General features: G+C 36.4%; 1 protein-coding gene across 4 annotated transcripts in view; it reads right to left on the bottom strand.

The window, feature by feature from the left end:
* Positions 1–339: 339 nt before the first annotated feature.
* Positions 340–16,034, bottom strand: part of CCDC191 (coiled-coil domain containing 191) — a 99,133-nt gene continuing 83,438 nt past the window's right edge. For 2 of the 4 annotated variants that reach the window (XM_074214550.1, XM_074214553.1), the window contains 4 exons: positions 15,169–15,312; positions 10,600–10,752; positions 9,664–9,818; positions 340–2,008 (listed from right to left, as the gene is read on the bottom strand). In XM_074214550.1, the coding sequence (XP_074070651.1) occupies positions 1,864–2,008; positions 9,664–9,818; positions 10,600–10,752; positions 15,169–15,312 (597 nt within the window). In that variant the 3' untranslated portion in view covers positions 340–1,863. Of the gene's footprint in view, positions 2,009–4,130; positions 9,327–9,663; positions 9,819–10,599; positions 10,753–15,168; positions 15,313–16,034 lie in introns of those variants that run through there. The other 2 variants (XM_074214551.1, XM_074214552.1) reach the window with 2 other exon arrangements.

Below are 16,034 nucleotides of genomic sequence, written 5' to 3' on the forward strand. Positions count from 1 at the left end.
ACCCAAAGCTCTAGAACTGGAAAGGAATTAGCTTTAGTGGCGATCTATTCCTTTCATTTTGCAGATGAGGAAACTGAAGCCAGAGAAGTTTAATTGTACCACACAACCTCCCATTCCAAAGCAATTACCAAAATGTGGACTTCTCTCTGGAATCTAAACTATCATCGGTCTTCCAAGTAAAATGTAAGTCTTTGAAGGCCCACATTGCTTTTCTGCAACACTAAAGTTCTTAGGTTCAATAAATTACTGAGTGAGCCTAAGAAAAATGGATTTCACCCCCCCCCCCCCCCCGGGATAAAGACTCAATTCCAGTTGATCATTGAGGTGGGGGGGGAATCACCCATAAAGTAGGTATTGTTTAGCCCTCTGCAAGACTTTCATTTGAATTCCTGCCCTGATGCTCATTAGCCAGGTGACCAGGGCAAGTCATCTTTTCTGATCTATTTTGGGAAAAAAATAAAGCTAATCCTTCCTTTGCCTATCTCCAAGATTTTGTACACAGTAATAGTGGTACCTAGCATTTACAGAATGCTTTAAGGTTTACGGAGTGCTTCACAAATTTTATCCTGTTTTATCCTCAGTGTATCCGTCAATACCTGTGGCAATATCATCCCTATTTTACAAAGTTGAGGAAACAGGCAACAAATATTAGGTAACCTGCTTAGGGTCACACAGCTAGTAAGTGTTGGAAGTCCAGATTTTTTTTTAATTCTACTGTGCCATCTTTATGTGTCATAGAATCCCTTTGTAAATCTGGTGAAAACTATTTTTTTTAAATAAAATACTAAATTTCAGTAAATGAAAATAGAGATGTAATTTTTTTTTTCCTATTCAGGCTCAGGAACCCCCTTGAAATCTAGGATCCCAGATTAGGAACCTTGCTCTTGAGGATGCAGGGACAGAGAAGTAGAAGCAAAATCAAATATACCTCTAGGTACCATAGCCTTTCATTTTTTTTTTTTTAAATTCAAGAGTTAGATTTGGCCAACTATGTAGGAGTGGCATTTTTCTTTTACAGCTAAGGAAGAGAGCTTAAAGATTACTCCTACCTATAGCAAAAATCTACATCTCCATTAAGTGGTTTTCCAGTCTTGAAGCCAACTAAGGACAGAAGGACCATGAGTCCTGGGATAATGTATTCTAAGAGTTACATGAGAAGCAAAGAAGGAATATTTAAATTAGGTTGATTCTATTACCCTTCATCAGTCTTCAGAGTATTAGTTACAACTTATCAAATTGCACTGAAGGCAGTAGTTTCATGCTTGCTTTTTTCACCATAATATGGAGAAAGAACCTTCCTGGAAACTTCTTGCCTTGCTATGAAGAACGCTTTTTGATGCATGTCACTTTTTGATCATCTACTATCCGGCATTTTTAAAGGATGTGGGAAAGTGTTGTCCCTTCTGTTGACACTAACCTGCATGTCAGCCTCTCAAGACAGTATATTCAGTACTACCACTCCAGAAATACTTTATTTATAGGTTGGCTTGTATTACAACATACTCCATCAGATTATCAAGGCTCAGTTTTCCCAGTTTACATGGGAGGGAATTTATAAGACTTCAAGCTTATGAAATTCTGTTGCTATGGAGTGAACCCCTTTGTGTAAAGGTTCTGGCAAGCCCCTTTGATTAGCAATGTAGTGAAAATCAAGGAGGAAAATTTAAGATTCTACAATGTTTCCAAGCTGTCTTTTGTTCCAAATAATTTCTGACAAACAAATTAAGTAATAACATGTAAACAGGCCTTAGGGGCCAATGATAATTCTCCCAAAGGCTCCACACTTATTGATGTTTTTTCTCTGGCACTGAGAAGTTGTTCAGCTGAAAGATGACTGAGCCTGCTTCCTGCTTCGGCTCATCTTCACACAGAGCTTGCAGTCCTGAAATCTGGAAGGATTTCAGCTACTTTCTTACGGAGTTCCTCCCTCCTTTCCTCCTTTAATTTCTCCTCTTTCATAAGTTTTGGAAGTTTCTTCCATGTCTGAAACATGGTTGAAAGAATTTTCCTTTAAGAAACAGAAAGCCATTTGTAGTTAAGACATACCTTTGCAAACTAAAAATACAATATTGCTTCCATGAGTGAGATTCTTATAACAAACTCCTTGAATAGAACATCCCCTTCCAGTTGTCCTCTAGCTGCTTTGTATAGCTCTTTCCCAGGAGGTATGGAAGATAATGAGTTAAAACAAAACAGGCTTTCCCCTTGTGAAGCTTGGATCCTGCTAAGGGCAAAAACAACACAGACAGACATGGTCCAGAAAAGCACATATGGGCAAAAAAGAGAGTACAAAACAAAGCACTCCATGAACCAAGCACAACACAAAAAGTTCCTGTTAACTGTATCATTGCAGCCTCTGGTAATGGGTACTGTGGCAGAGGACCACTTTCTAAGACCTGTAGAATAAGAAAGAGTCACTGGACAGTAAATTTTCTTTGATATGCAATCACAGTTATCAGTGAGTTCTAAACTTAGATCATCTACTCAGGGAGCTGGCAGGCAATTGGGATTCTAAAATCTAATTCTAAAATCTAATCTCCAAAAAGTCAGCCCAGCAATCTTGATGTCTCTTTTCCCAAACAGAAACAACCAAAAAAGCCAAACAGTTTTCTGATCTGGAAAAGTGAAAGTGTGAGCTATCTTACTTTGCATAAGTATTTCTATCAAATAGGTTTTCAGGATACTTCAGCTATATTCCATTATTATAATGTATTTTTCATAGATAAATTTACAGGAATTTGAATGATAGCCCCCTGATCCCTGAAGGCCTACAATATCTTCTAAGTTAATTCTATCTTTAGTAAAGAAGCTTCTGATGAAGATGAACCATGATAGGACCAGGTTATTTTGTCAATTGAGACCTTACTCATTTAAAAGACTAAGGAATATGCAAAAAGGAAATGAAAAATAGGAGCCCAAGACCATATATTCATTTACAATGACACCAAAATCTTTACCATTATTCTATCTTTTTTCCACTTAATTTTTTTTAGTACAAAATTTCAATTTTATGTAATTACAATTGACCATTTTTCCTCTTTTATGAACATTTTTTTCCTAACTGGTTTATGATAATACCTTTTAGATTTAGGTAATGTATCCATTTGGAGCATATTGTATTGAGATGATGATCTTAGCCTCATTTTTTTTGCCAGACTGCTTTCTAGTTTTCCTAGCAATTTTGTTAATTAGTGAGTCTTTACCCTTTGGGTTGAGTGAATATTATGCTACTCTATATTATTTCTTCTGGGTCTTTGGTTCTTCATTTCAATCAACTTTTTGATATTTTTAATCAATGCCAGATAGTTTTGATAATGACTCCTTGTTAGGCAGTTATGTGGGGCAGTAGATAAAAGTACTGGACCTGTAGTGAGGAAGACCCAAGTTCAGATCCTACCTCAGACATTTCTTGTATTACTAGATCCTCACTTCATTATTTCTCTTGAGATTCTTAACTTTTTATTTCTCAGATGAATTATGTTATATTATCTAGTCTATAAAGTAACCCTTTGATAATTTGGCATGACACAAAATATGAAAATTAAATTTAGGTAGTAGTGTCATTTCTATTATGGTAGCACACTTTCCTAGGAATTCCAAGTCTGCATTCCTAAGTTTCTACCAGGTATCTGTACCAAAATTCATTTAGAAGGAAGCCTATCAGAACCAAATCTCAGATTATACTGCAGAGCAGTAATCAAGAAAACTTTTAGGATGGGTTAAAAAGTATAAACTTTGATCAATGGAGCAGATTAGGTATGCAAGCCCCAGAAGCAAACATGGTAGCTTTGTGTTTAATAAACCTAAGCACTACCTTACTTGGGAAGATTTACTATTCAACAAAAACTTGGAAAAAATTGGAAAAGCAGCAGTCTGGCAGAAATAGGTTTAGACTAACATATTATACTAAATACACAAAAGAATATCAAAATTTGATAGATCTAAATATTAAAGGTCTTATAAATTAGAAGAGTGGAGATGGAGATATATTTTATTACTATTAATGGGGAAAAGGAGATTAAGAAAAAATTTTGATTCTATAAAATAAAAGATATTTTTGCATAATTGAAATTAGTACAGTTAGAAGAAAAAATTAACTGGAAAAAAATCTTCATAGCAGATATTTCTGGTAAAGGTTTGCTATTTAAAAATATATATTGAATTATCCAAATATGAAAGAAGAAAAGCTATTCCAAAATAGATAAATGGTCAAAGGTATGAGCTTAATGAGTTGGCAAAAATGACCAAGAAAATAGCGTTTTTTGAAGGTACATTATTTTGACAGGCACCCAAGTAAATTGTAGATTGGTGAAGTCAACCATTCTAAGAAGTAATTTGGAAGTATATAACAAAAGGTACTGAACTCTTCATGCCTTTAAAAATATACATATTTTATTTTCCCCAAGTTACACGTCAAGATAATTTTTAAGTTCCTAATTTTCTCTCTCCCTCTCTCATTTCCCACCTTCCTGAGACAGAAAGCTACTTGATAAAGGTTAACATGTTCAGTCATGCAAAATATATTACCATATTAATCATGGTGTATTACCATATTAATCATGTTGTGAAAGAAGACATCTACCTAGAGGAAATACCCTCCCCACACACACAAAATACAGAAAATGAAAATCAGTATGTTTCCATCTTCATTGAGACTCCATTGGTTCATTCCCTGGAGGATAGCATATTTTATGATAGGTCCTTGGACATTGTCTTGGACCACTGTATTGCTTAGAATAGTTAAGGCCATTCACATTTGATCATCACAAGGTATTGCTGCTATTGTGGATAATGTTCTGGTTCTACTCACTTCACTTTCTAGGTTATGAAATCAGATATTCAGTATTATTACCATCAGGTATCACACATATAGTCAAAGAGGGGGAAAAAAAAGACCTGTATGTACAAAAATATTTTATTATAGCAAATAACTAGAAAGAAAGTGATTGCTCTTCTCAGTTGGAGAATGAACAAATTTTGGTAAATGAATGTAATGAAATATATCTGTAAGAAATGATCAAAGGGACAGAATTTAGAGGAACCGTGAATCACTGTATGAGCTATATACAGGAATGAAGTGAACAGAAACAGGAGAAATAATTTCTACAATGATCGAATTACTGTAAAAATAAACTATGAGAACCCTTAAAACTTTCATCAGTGATCATTCATGACTGTACAACTGATGATAAATCATCTCTTGACAGACATGAAGGGCAAGAGGAGCATAATTTGATATAAATTTTTGGATATGGTCTTTATGTAAATTTGCTTTGCAAAACTACATTTGTTACCAGGGAGGGTTTTCTTTTTCTGGATAGTGATAATGATACTGAAAAGAAGAAAAATACGAGAATGAAACATTACAAAAATACACAGAAGATAACTGGCTATGTAATTCAGAAGGGGGCACAAGAAGCAAGTTAATGCTGGAACTATAATGTTAAATTGCATTTATAAAAATAAAACCAATATAAGATTAGTGTGGAGTTTCACTCAAAATTCCCCTTTTTTCTTTATATATTGAAATATTTGTATTTGTTGATGTTTATTACATACATATATGTGCATGTTGAGTTAAATTATGGACTCTTAAGTCCCCCCCCCCCAAAAAAAAAGTTTAATCACTATAGGACCAAGCCACAATTGTTCAAGCATCTCCTACCTTAAACTAGCAAATCCACTCACTTTGCTGCTGACACAAAGTAGTGAATTTATGCTTCTTTCTTCTAATGCTATATACATTTCTCCTGCTCTTCCCTTGTTCCACTTATACTCTTCTCTTCTTTGTAGCTATCATAAATTTAGAGCTCTAATTTCTTTATTTCACAAAATAGTAAAATCCAGTACCTAGATTGACTCTAAACAATCAACATTTTTTAAATGGCTGGGGATACAGAAAGAGTCAAGATACATCCCATCAGCAAGGAGCTTATAACCTAATGGGACGTGCAAACAAATATATTCAAAGCAAGCTATATTTAGGATTTTAAATATGAAATAATTGACAGAGGGAAAGAAAGATTTTAGTTGGGATTTAAAGGAAACAAGAGAGGTTGGTAGTTGGAACAAAGTAGGAAGTTTCAGGCTTTGGGGAGAGTCAAAGAAAATACTCGGAGCCATGAGATGGAATGTCTAGTCATTTGATTGAAGAATACATGCTAAGGAGTAAGTTGAAAGAAAACTGGAAAGTTAGGAAAGGGGCTAGGTTATGAAGAACATTTTGTATTAGTTCCTGTAAAGATTAGGAAGTCATTGGAATTTATTGAGGAGAGAGGTGAAACGATTGACCTTCAATTCCAATGCTTGTTTCATAATTTTCCCCATGTCATTTATAAAGAGATGAAAAAGGAATTTAGGTTTGAAAAAGTAAATTTTCAGGACAAAGCCAGAAAAGCTGCATGAGGTGAAGTTGGTTTCAAGTGATTTATCTGTAATTACCTTTGAGAGTTCAGTTTCTTTCGGGGTTGCAGTTTTTTTTAGTTCCTAATTGTTCTGTTGTGTCCATCATTAAAGTGTCTTTAGCCCATTTTTGTATCCCTAACTGCTTAGCACAGTGCCTATAAGTTGTTTTGTTTTTTTTGGATGGAGTCCCTCCCACCCCCTCTTGCAATTTTCTAAATATCTACTGTAAATAGAAGAGCAAGGACTTATTTGCACTGGTGAGGGGAGTTTATACTCAGGGAGCTTTCTTAATGAAATCACAGGAGCAATACAAAAGATTAGTGGTGAGGAATATAAAAATTAAAAAAGAGAATCATTTATCTTTAGGAGCTTAAAATCTAGGAAAGAGGATGAGGCATGTGTACATGGCTTCTCAAATTTTCCCTTCCTGATGTCTTTATTTCTGTTATCAGTATCCCAATTTACTTAAACACCCCAGTTCTAAATCTCAGTCAGAATTTCTGATTGTCTCCTTCACCCTGCCATAATCAGTTGCCAAGTCCTGTCAAATCTTTTATATCTCACCTTTCTTTCTGCTAGAGAAAACATTGTCACCACCTTCTCTTACATTTTGCAGCCAGATTGCAGTACTTTACCCAATCCCCTTGAACACCTCCTACTCACTACCACCACCTGATCCAACTCCTCCAAACTTTTCCTGGTTGCCTAATGCTTATAGGATAAGGGCTAAGCATACTGTGTGTACATTTAAGCCTTTCCACAAGGTACCCCTTTCAACCTTATCTTGCATTGCTCTCCCAGGTAATCCTTTTATTCCAGCAAAGCAGTGTTCCCCCTGAATGTTTGTCCGGCTTCACATTGATGTGACTCTATTTTTCCCTATCAGGAATAACCCTCCTTTCTCCTCTCTATGGGAATTCTACTCCTTTTATTGTATCTCCATTAAGTCTTCCTTGACTACTTCAAATGGAAGTGATTTTTTTCTTCCTCTGAACCCAGGATGCACTTACTCTCAATAATATTCATTTGGCATTTAGCCCTGGACTGCTGTTGAACTGTACATACTTCAGTTATACTATACAGCTTCTCTAAGAGGGTTGGGACCATGTCTTAGACTTCTTTTATTCTCTCTGAAATGTTAAAAACAGTGCCTTATATTAAATAAGTTGAATCATTTCTATTAGTGTTAGAAAAGCAGTATTATTAAAATTATATTAATGTCTTTTTTTAATTTTACTAGCCAAGTGAATGAGGCATCAGTACAGCTGAACAAAGTTGGCCTGGAACCTGAGTTTGGATTATAGAATTTAAAAATAATGGAGTTGAGATTATGAGACAAAAATGTTATTCTGGCCTATAAGTTGCAGCATGTAAAAACAGAAAATTTATAGAATGATCTGGAAGAGATATTGATATATAACATGAAACTCCATAGTGTTATTAAACTTTTCCTACACATTCTTGCAAATTAAAGACCAAGCTCAAAGACCCCTCCATTCTCAGTACATTCAATCCTTGGTAGTATTCCACATTGTTTTACTGCAGTGAGACTAGGAGAATTGTGATTATCAACCATCTCTGTGGAACTGAGTAATGGAGCATCACTAAATGTCAATATTATTTTGCTCATTCAAAATCCCTCTTTTAAAAGTATGAACCTTATGGTTATTACAGCTGCACCACCCTCTGAAAGTGCACACTGACTGCCTACATTGGTAAACCATCCTGACTTCACTGCTCCTTCACTGCTAGCCCTACCCACCATACACAGAAGAACCAGAAAAAGATTCTGAAATCTTAGGAGGCCACACTCTAGGCTCTTCCGACTGAGAGGGTGCACAGAACAATCACAAAACATTGTAGATTATAGCATACAACCTCATCATTTGACAAGTGAGAGGGAAGGGAGACCAGAAAGAAGAGAAGTCATCCCAATCAAAGTCTAGGACTTTGGAATCCTAATCCTGACCATTTTTTCACTCTGGTATGCTGAGGAGATGGGGTTGGGAGAGATACTAGTGATGGAACTTCAGTAATGTGTCAAAAGGATACTTTCCATCAACTTTCCAATTTGGTGTAAGAAACATTTTCCCAGAAAAATAGCCCTATGATGTTTAGACAAAGTGTGCTGTAATGATTGCTAAAGCGATTATCTCAGAGTATATTTATCTGGTAATCTTATTATCTAGAAGACAGCTCTTCCCTATCCAGAAGGGGAAAGGCTTCTGAAATAGCTAAAACAGATGTCCAAAAGTCCATTTATTCTTTTTAAAGATACAGTTGGTTACTTGGCTTCCCAGCTCAAGCAAATCAGAAACTCCACGGGTGAAGAGCCCGTCTCCTCCTACTTCCCTGCCATCTTCATTTTTTCCTCCTCCTTCCCCTACAGTCATGTTGGACTGTACCCCAGGGCCCCACCCTGGCTCTGAGAGGTGAGATTTTGTTTGCTTTTGCCCAGAAACAGATGCTAAAGTACTGTAAAATAATGTTCATAATGATGATCCTGAATTATCTAGGAAAGAAAATTATGTTCAGAATCTTCTGTATAAGGAGGCTAGAAAATGTTTATTTCATTTAAAAAAGATTTTCATCAGAGATGGTTAAAATTAAAGTTTTGACATTTAGAAGGGTAGACTTCAGTTCCAAATAATTTTTCTCCCTCTATAAAGGAGTAAAGATTGTTCCTGTGATTTAACTGTCATAAGGATCTCCCATGTAAGGAAAATTCCTCTACCAATGCATTATGGAACTTTCTTTGCTATGCTTAATGAATGTTTCTTGCTTGATTGGAGTGCACTAGGAGGCCAGATGAATCCCCCAGGATCACAAAACCATAGGGATTAACAGGCAGGATTTGAGCTTAGATCTTCCTGGCCCCCAGGCCAGCTCCTTAGCCACCGTGCTACATTTCCTCTTGTTACCTGATGATGTAGGATAGTGTTTCTTTATAATAGTAATATTACAATAAGTAACACCTATTTTTACTTCTATAAGCTGTTTCATTTATGTCAACTCATATTGTCTTATCACCATCTCCTATGGAATAGATAGGAGGCCCAATGTGCAGATGGGGAAATGGGTCTAGAATGTTACAATGTAAGATCTAGGACCAAAGTCTCCCAACACCTACTTTAATGATAGCTGCTGCTCCTCTATTTTCTCCTCATGCTCTCCCAATGAAGGGTGTGCATTCCAATTTGTTCAGCAACGTGTATTATTGACAATATTGACTATTTCTAGACTGCAAGTCAGGCTTACCTGTTATTATACTCGATGGCAATCTGAAGTTTCCTCTCAGCAGCAATATTTTCCTCACGAATCATATTAAGCCATATCATAAAAATGTTCTTCTGAAGAAATAAAGCACTAAGTTTTCTTGCTTTTTCTTCTGCAATAATTAGAGAATTCTTATACTGGAGAGAGGAGAGAAGTTTAGGAGTGAGAAACATAACTTAAGCTCTTGTTGCTCTTTTAGGTAATGCTCTAAAACTAAATTTGAGAGAACCAACTCTTCATGAGTACAGCCTAGCAGTTCTCAAGGTATGATCTAGGGGCTCCAAGGGTCCCTGAAACCCTTTTGTGGTTGGGGGCCACAAGGGTCAAATTATTTTTTTTATAAAAATATTAAGACATTTTAATTTCTACTGTTATCAATTACAGTTTAGTTTGTTTGAAAACCACCAGTATAGGGAAGTCCTGTTTGACGGAACTCATTACACACCTTGTACTAGACAGAAATCCCAGGAATAGTAGTGAGAAAAATACAGTGGATAAAGAATTGAAGAGTTGGTGTTTCAGGGAGGAAGACATGTACAAAAGCTAAGGAAGCTTAAAAGTCAGAATGATAGAATATATACATACATACATACATACAAAGATAACAGGAACAGATTATAATAAGGATGATTTTGGAGATAGAGAATGAAATACAAAAATGACCTAAGAATGAGTCAAATCTGAAAAGATTTTTAAGGTAAATTTCATTAGAAGGATTTTTATTTTTATGCAAAAAGACTTATGTTCAAATTGATATATAAAAGTAATATTTGCACTGAACTATCTAGAATAGTTCTATGAAAAATTCCCAGAAGAACATGATGAACTGGAGACAATCTAGATTCTTTTTGCTTTTCAGTTCATTAAACAGCCCAAGTCATCTAATGTAGTTCTAATGCCTTTTCCTTTTGGCCTTACCTCTAACCAGTTCCTAAAGGCTTTCTTCAGCAATATTTTGGAGTAAAATTTATCTGCCTGGGCATTCTTCTCAGCCAGGCTTTCTTGCTTATAATGGAACCAGGTCAATAGGTATTTTCTCTGAATTGTGGAGCAATAATGATTTCCTGCCACCTGGACAATTTTGGACAAAAAGAAAAGGAAGTTGTTTTTAGAAAACACACACAAAATCCTCCACAACTCCATTGTGCATATAAATATGCTAGTGAGATTAACCTTAAAATTAATTCATGTGGTAATCAAAGAGCTCTCTTGTTCCTATTTTTCAAGTGGTTAAAAATTATATCATGACCTTTAATGCTGGTGACACAAAGACAAAAAAAAATGACACTGCCTTCAAAAAATTTACATTCTTATAGGGGAGGGGGAGAGGGGGATGCTGGGATTTGTTATCCCCAAAGTCTGATTGTTTAAAGTAACTGGCAGTAAAACTCCTTCAGTGAAAGGAGATCTGGGTCTAAGTGGCTGGCACCATCTGGGAGCATCAACTCTAAAAGAATTTATCTTTCTTAGTACTTGGGTACTTTTTCTCCCCCTTAACAGAGCTCCTCTTTTCTACTGTAGTGCAACACAGGTACCTCCCACCTTCCACACATGGCTTCCAAACCACATCCTAGTTAACTACTACTATATGGATGGATTTATCAGCTTTATTATTTATGGAATATTTAATTGTTGCTTATGCTAATATAGAAGGTTCAGTCACATTCTTCATTCTGCACATCGCATAAACTTGTAGACTAGTGACCTCTAATGGCCGGAAGCCAACACCTCCCTAAAGTGGCAGTACACTGCACTTTTGCCTCTTGGCAACTTCTATCTGTTTTTGCTCTCAGAACCAAACTAAAGAAGTTTAATTCTCTTCCACGTGAGGGCCCTTAAAGTAACTGAAGTCAGCTGTCCCCTGGCTAAAATTATCTCCAGTTCCTTTGACTAGAGTTTGTGGCATGATCTCAAGACCTTTCACATGTGGCTTATCAATGAATGTCTTTCCTAGCATGTGAGACTCAGAATTACACAGAGCAACCATGGATAGCCATTTGGTAAGGATATCAAGTTGTTTGCGAACATGATTCTTAGCAATATAAGTGTGAGATCTTTTACTACTGAAGGAACTGAATATATCAGTATTGATACCAGAAGGCAAAATGAATACAATCAGAAACTTAAGATTTATATTTCCAGATATTTTCTGGTTGGTAGGGATAGGATCCAAAAAAAAAAAAAAAAATAATCTGTGTTTTTGGTTAGAAAAGGCTAGAGAGAGAGAGAGGGGATTTTTTTTTAGTTTTTTTTGGCAAGGCAAATGGGGTTAAGTGGCTTGCCCAAGGCCACACAGCTATTATTAAGTGTCTGAGATCGGATTTGAACCCAGGTACTCCTGACTCCAGGGCCAGTGCTTTTATCCACTGCGCCACCTAGCCACCCCTGAGGATTTTTTTTCAAAGTAAATTATAACCAGGTTTCTGCATACTAACTATAATAAAATCCATTAGAAAGGGAAAGTAATTTCTATTCAAGATAACTTCTGAATATATTGACTATCTGGAATATACTGAATAAACAGTAGAATTCTTCAAATACAACAAAATACAGAAAAAAAGATTTAAATAAATGGGAAAATATTAATTGCTCATGGTTAGGCTATGTCAATATAATAAAACTGACAACTGTACCTAATTTAGTTTAGAGATTCAATACCACACTAATCAATATACCAGAGGGTTACTTTACAGATCTAGAAAGAAAGATGATAAAATTTCCTTGAAAAAACAAAAGTTCAAAATTCTCAAAGTAATGGAAATAAATGGGAAAGACTGGTGCTAGCAGCACTGATCTTAAACTGTACTTAAAACTATCATCAAAATCATGGTCAGCAGTTGTAGGGCACGATGATTATCTCATTTGATCCTCACCAAACCATTGGAGCCAGGGGCTATTCGTATAGTCTCCATTTTACACATAAGGAAACTGAAGCAAACAGTCTAGTTGATTTGCCCAGTAAACATTTGAGGCAAGAGTTGAATTAAGGTCTTCCTGATTCCAAGTCCAGTGTGTCACATACTGGCAGAATTAGAGACATAGTAGGATCATTACATACACTGGGAGTAAAAAAGATCTGAGTTTGAATCTTTCCTCTCCTCTTTTCTTATTATCCTTGACACTCCATTAAAACTGTTCTCTCCAAAGTTACCAGTTGCCAAATCCTGGGGACTTTGCTCAGTCTTCACCCTTCTTTTACTCTCTGCAGCCTTTGACTGTTAATCACTCTCTTCTTGACTCTTCTCTTGTGACATTGCTCTCTTATATAAGAATCAGAAGTAGGCCAGCAGCCTTTTTTTTTTTGAGATGAATTCATGTGTATGTCTATTTTGTCTTTTCTTTATCTTGCAAAAAAGAAACCTTTGATCAGGGAATTTTATCTTTGTGTGTGTGTGTGTGTGTGTGTGTGTGTGTGTGTGTGTGTGTGTGTGTGTGATGGACTCCTTTGGCAGTCTGCTGAAGCATATGGAGCCCTTCTCAGAATAATATTTTTTAAAAAAAAATTCATAATGGAAGGAAATGCTACATTTCAGTAAGAGGTTAGTGAAAATAAAGCTATCTCTCTCTGTATATGTATCTGAATCATTAAAATATATAACTGAAATAACATAAATGTATATACATACATCTTTCTAAATATACATATCTGTATATGTGTATATATATATTTCAGTTAGGTTATTAAAACTACAGATATATATCTATGTGTGTATATATAATTTTGTGAAAATAAAGATATACTTGTATATAAATTTCAAAGGTTATCAAATACAGATACATATGTACATATGTATAGAAAATAAAGATACATAAATATATCAGTATATATATATATATATATATACACAAGCTATGTCTTATGCATATACACACACAGCTATATCTTCATTTGTATATAGGACTCACAGAGATATATTTTTATTTTCACTAACATTTAATTGAAATTCAGCATTTTTTCAATTTTTTGAAAAAAATTTTCAGCTTTTTTCTGAATTTTAAAAAATATTATTTTGAGAAGGGTTCCATATGCTTTACCAAACTGCCAAAGGAATACATGACACACAAAAAAGGATAAGCTCTCCTGATCGAGAGTGTACATGGATCCATGTAGAAAGATATTCTAGCTCAGGAGCGCTTAAACCTTTTTTTTTATGTGCCATGGATAGGAACTTAGATGACAAAGTATATACATATATATATATATATATTATATATCATATAACCTATTTTCTATCATCTACATACCAGTTTCAATCTCTGTATGTTTCTATCATCTTCCTATATACATCCATCTGTATCTATCTGTATGTATTTATCTCTATCAGTCTTGTCTGTGAATATATCTGTTATCTCTCTATGTATCATCTACCTGTCTATCTCTCTCTCAATCATCTTTATGTCTACCATCTGTCTATCTTTTATCTGTATCCATGATATCATCTGTCTATATTTCTATCATCAATCTGCCTGTCTATATATAATCTGTTTTTAATCTCTGCCTGATTTCTATCTCTGCCTTTCAATCTGTATCTATCAATATGTCTGATTCTTTATCTGTATCCATCCATTCTATTATCTATCTCTATCATCTGTCTGTCTATATCTGTTTATAACCTGCCTTTCTTATCTGTGTGTATCTTTATCTATATCCATCTGTTCTGTCATCTAGCTATACTTATCTCTATCATCTATGTCTATAATCTGACTTCTATCTTTCTATCTGCAACTACTATCTATATGTCTGTATCCATCTATCTATATCTATCATCTGTTTATCTATAATCTTCTTTCTATATTTGTCTATCTGTATCTATCAGTTTATCTGTGTCTATCTTTATCTGTACACAGCTATCATCTATATAGCCATATCTATTATGTTTGTCTATATCTGTCTATAATCTGACTTCTGTGTCTGTCTTTCTGTTTCTGTGTGTTTGTATCTTTATTTGTATTCATCTGTTTTATCTATCATCTATCTATATCTATTATCTATCTGTCTATATCTATAATATGTCTGACTTCTATCTTTCTATTATTTGTGTGTCTGTATCTTTATCTGCATACATCTAGCATCCTTCTTTCTCTATCATTTATCTGTCTGACTTCTGTCTGTCTATATCTGTGTCTATCAATTTATCTGTTTCTGTCTTTATCTCTATCCAGCTGTCATCTATCTAGCTATATCTATTATCTTTCTGACTTCTGTCCATCCGTTTTTCTATCAGTTATCTGTATGTATCTTTATCTGTATCAATATAGCATCTATCTGTCTATAATATTTCCATATTCTATCTATATATATCAATCTCTATCTATATCCATCTGTTCTACTATCATCTGTCTACTGTATGTCTATCAGTCATTTACCTGCCATCTGTCTATCCCTCTTTCTCTCTCTCTGGTCTTTCCTTGTCCAATTTCCCAGCCCCTGTGACGGAGTGACTTCCAGATCTGTATGAGAGAGGGTGGGGGTGGGGGTCTTCTCACCTCCATGTTGTACTTGGTTAGAAGCAGGAGTCTCTTCCAGGGCTCCAGGCCCTTCCTCCGCATTAGGGCCCGCTCATAATGGGCCTTGGCCTTGGCCTGGAGCTGCTGGTTCCACTCTGCTCTCCTCTGCTTCTCTAGCTCTCTCTGGGGAAAGAAGGGACCCCCGTGGCTTCAGTGCTGGTATGGGGGGGGTGGAATGCTCCCCCAGCAGGACGGAGGTCTGGGCACCAGTTCTATGTCATTTCCACACAAGAGTGTGGCCCAGTGGTGGGCTCACCCATCCCTCACCAAGTTTCTGTCCACCCCTGACCAGTCTGACCCCTTCCCCCTGCCAGGGGCCATAGGGAGGGCCCATCACCTGGGAGGCTGCTGGGTAGCTCTAGACTGACGGGCCTCACTCCCCCTTACCCTCAGTGGCTTCCTCAGGGCCAGAACAGGAAGGCAGTGGGGACAGGGTCCTTGCATGGGCCCCAGCCCTCCCCCACTTGAGGGCCCAGATCTTGCTGCTCCTGGAGCCTGGGGGCACTCCAAAGACCTGCAGGTCCAGGGGACACCCTGCTGCCCAGAGACTAGCCCTGATGTTCTAATCTAACGTGAAAACAACCTCTCAAAAAGGAGAGAGAGAGAGAGAGAGAGAGAGAGAGGACAAAAAGGTGTCCACAGCAAATGCCACAAGCCAACAGGGTTCTGAGCCCCTGGGTGCCCTCGGGTTTGGTGCCAGCTGGGCCAAGATCAAAAGCCTCCATGGAGACTGAGTCTGGGTAGGAAAGAGACAAGCTGGCAATTCTGGGTCTGGGAGCTGCCTACCCTCACCTTAGTTAGAGAGGGCTGTCAGGCTGGGTCTTGGCCAAGGAGAGGTAAAAGGG

The sequence above is a fragment of the Macrotis lagotis genome, chromosome 1 (assembly GCF_037893015.1).
Source record: "Macrotis lagotis isolate mMagLag1 chromosome 1, bilby.v1.9.chrom.fasta, whole genome shotgun sequence".
In the NCBI taxonomy this organism is placed as follows: domain Eukaryota; kingdom Metazoa; phylum Chordata; class Mammalia; order Peramelemorphia; family Peramelidae; genus Macrotis; species Macrotis lagotis.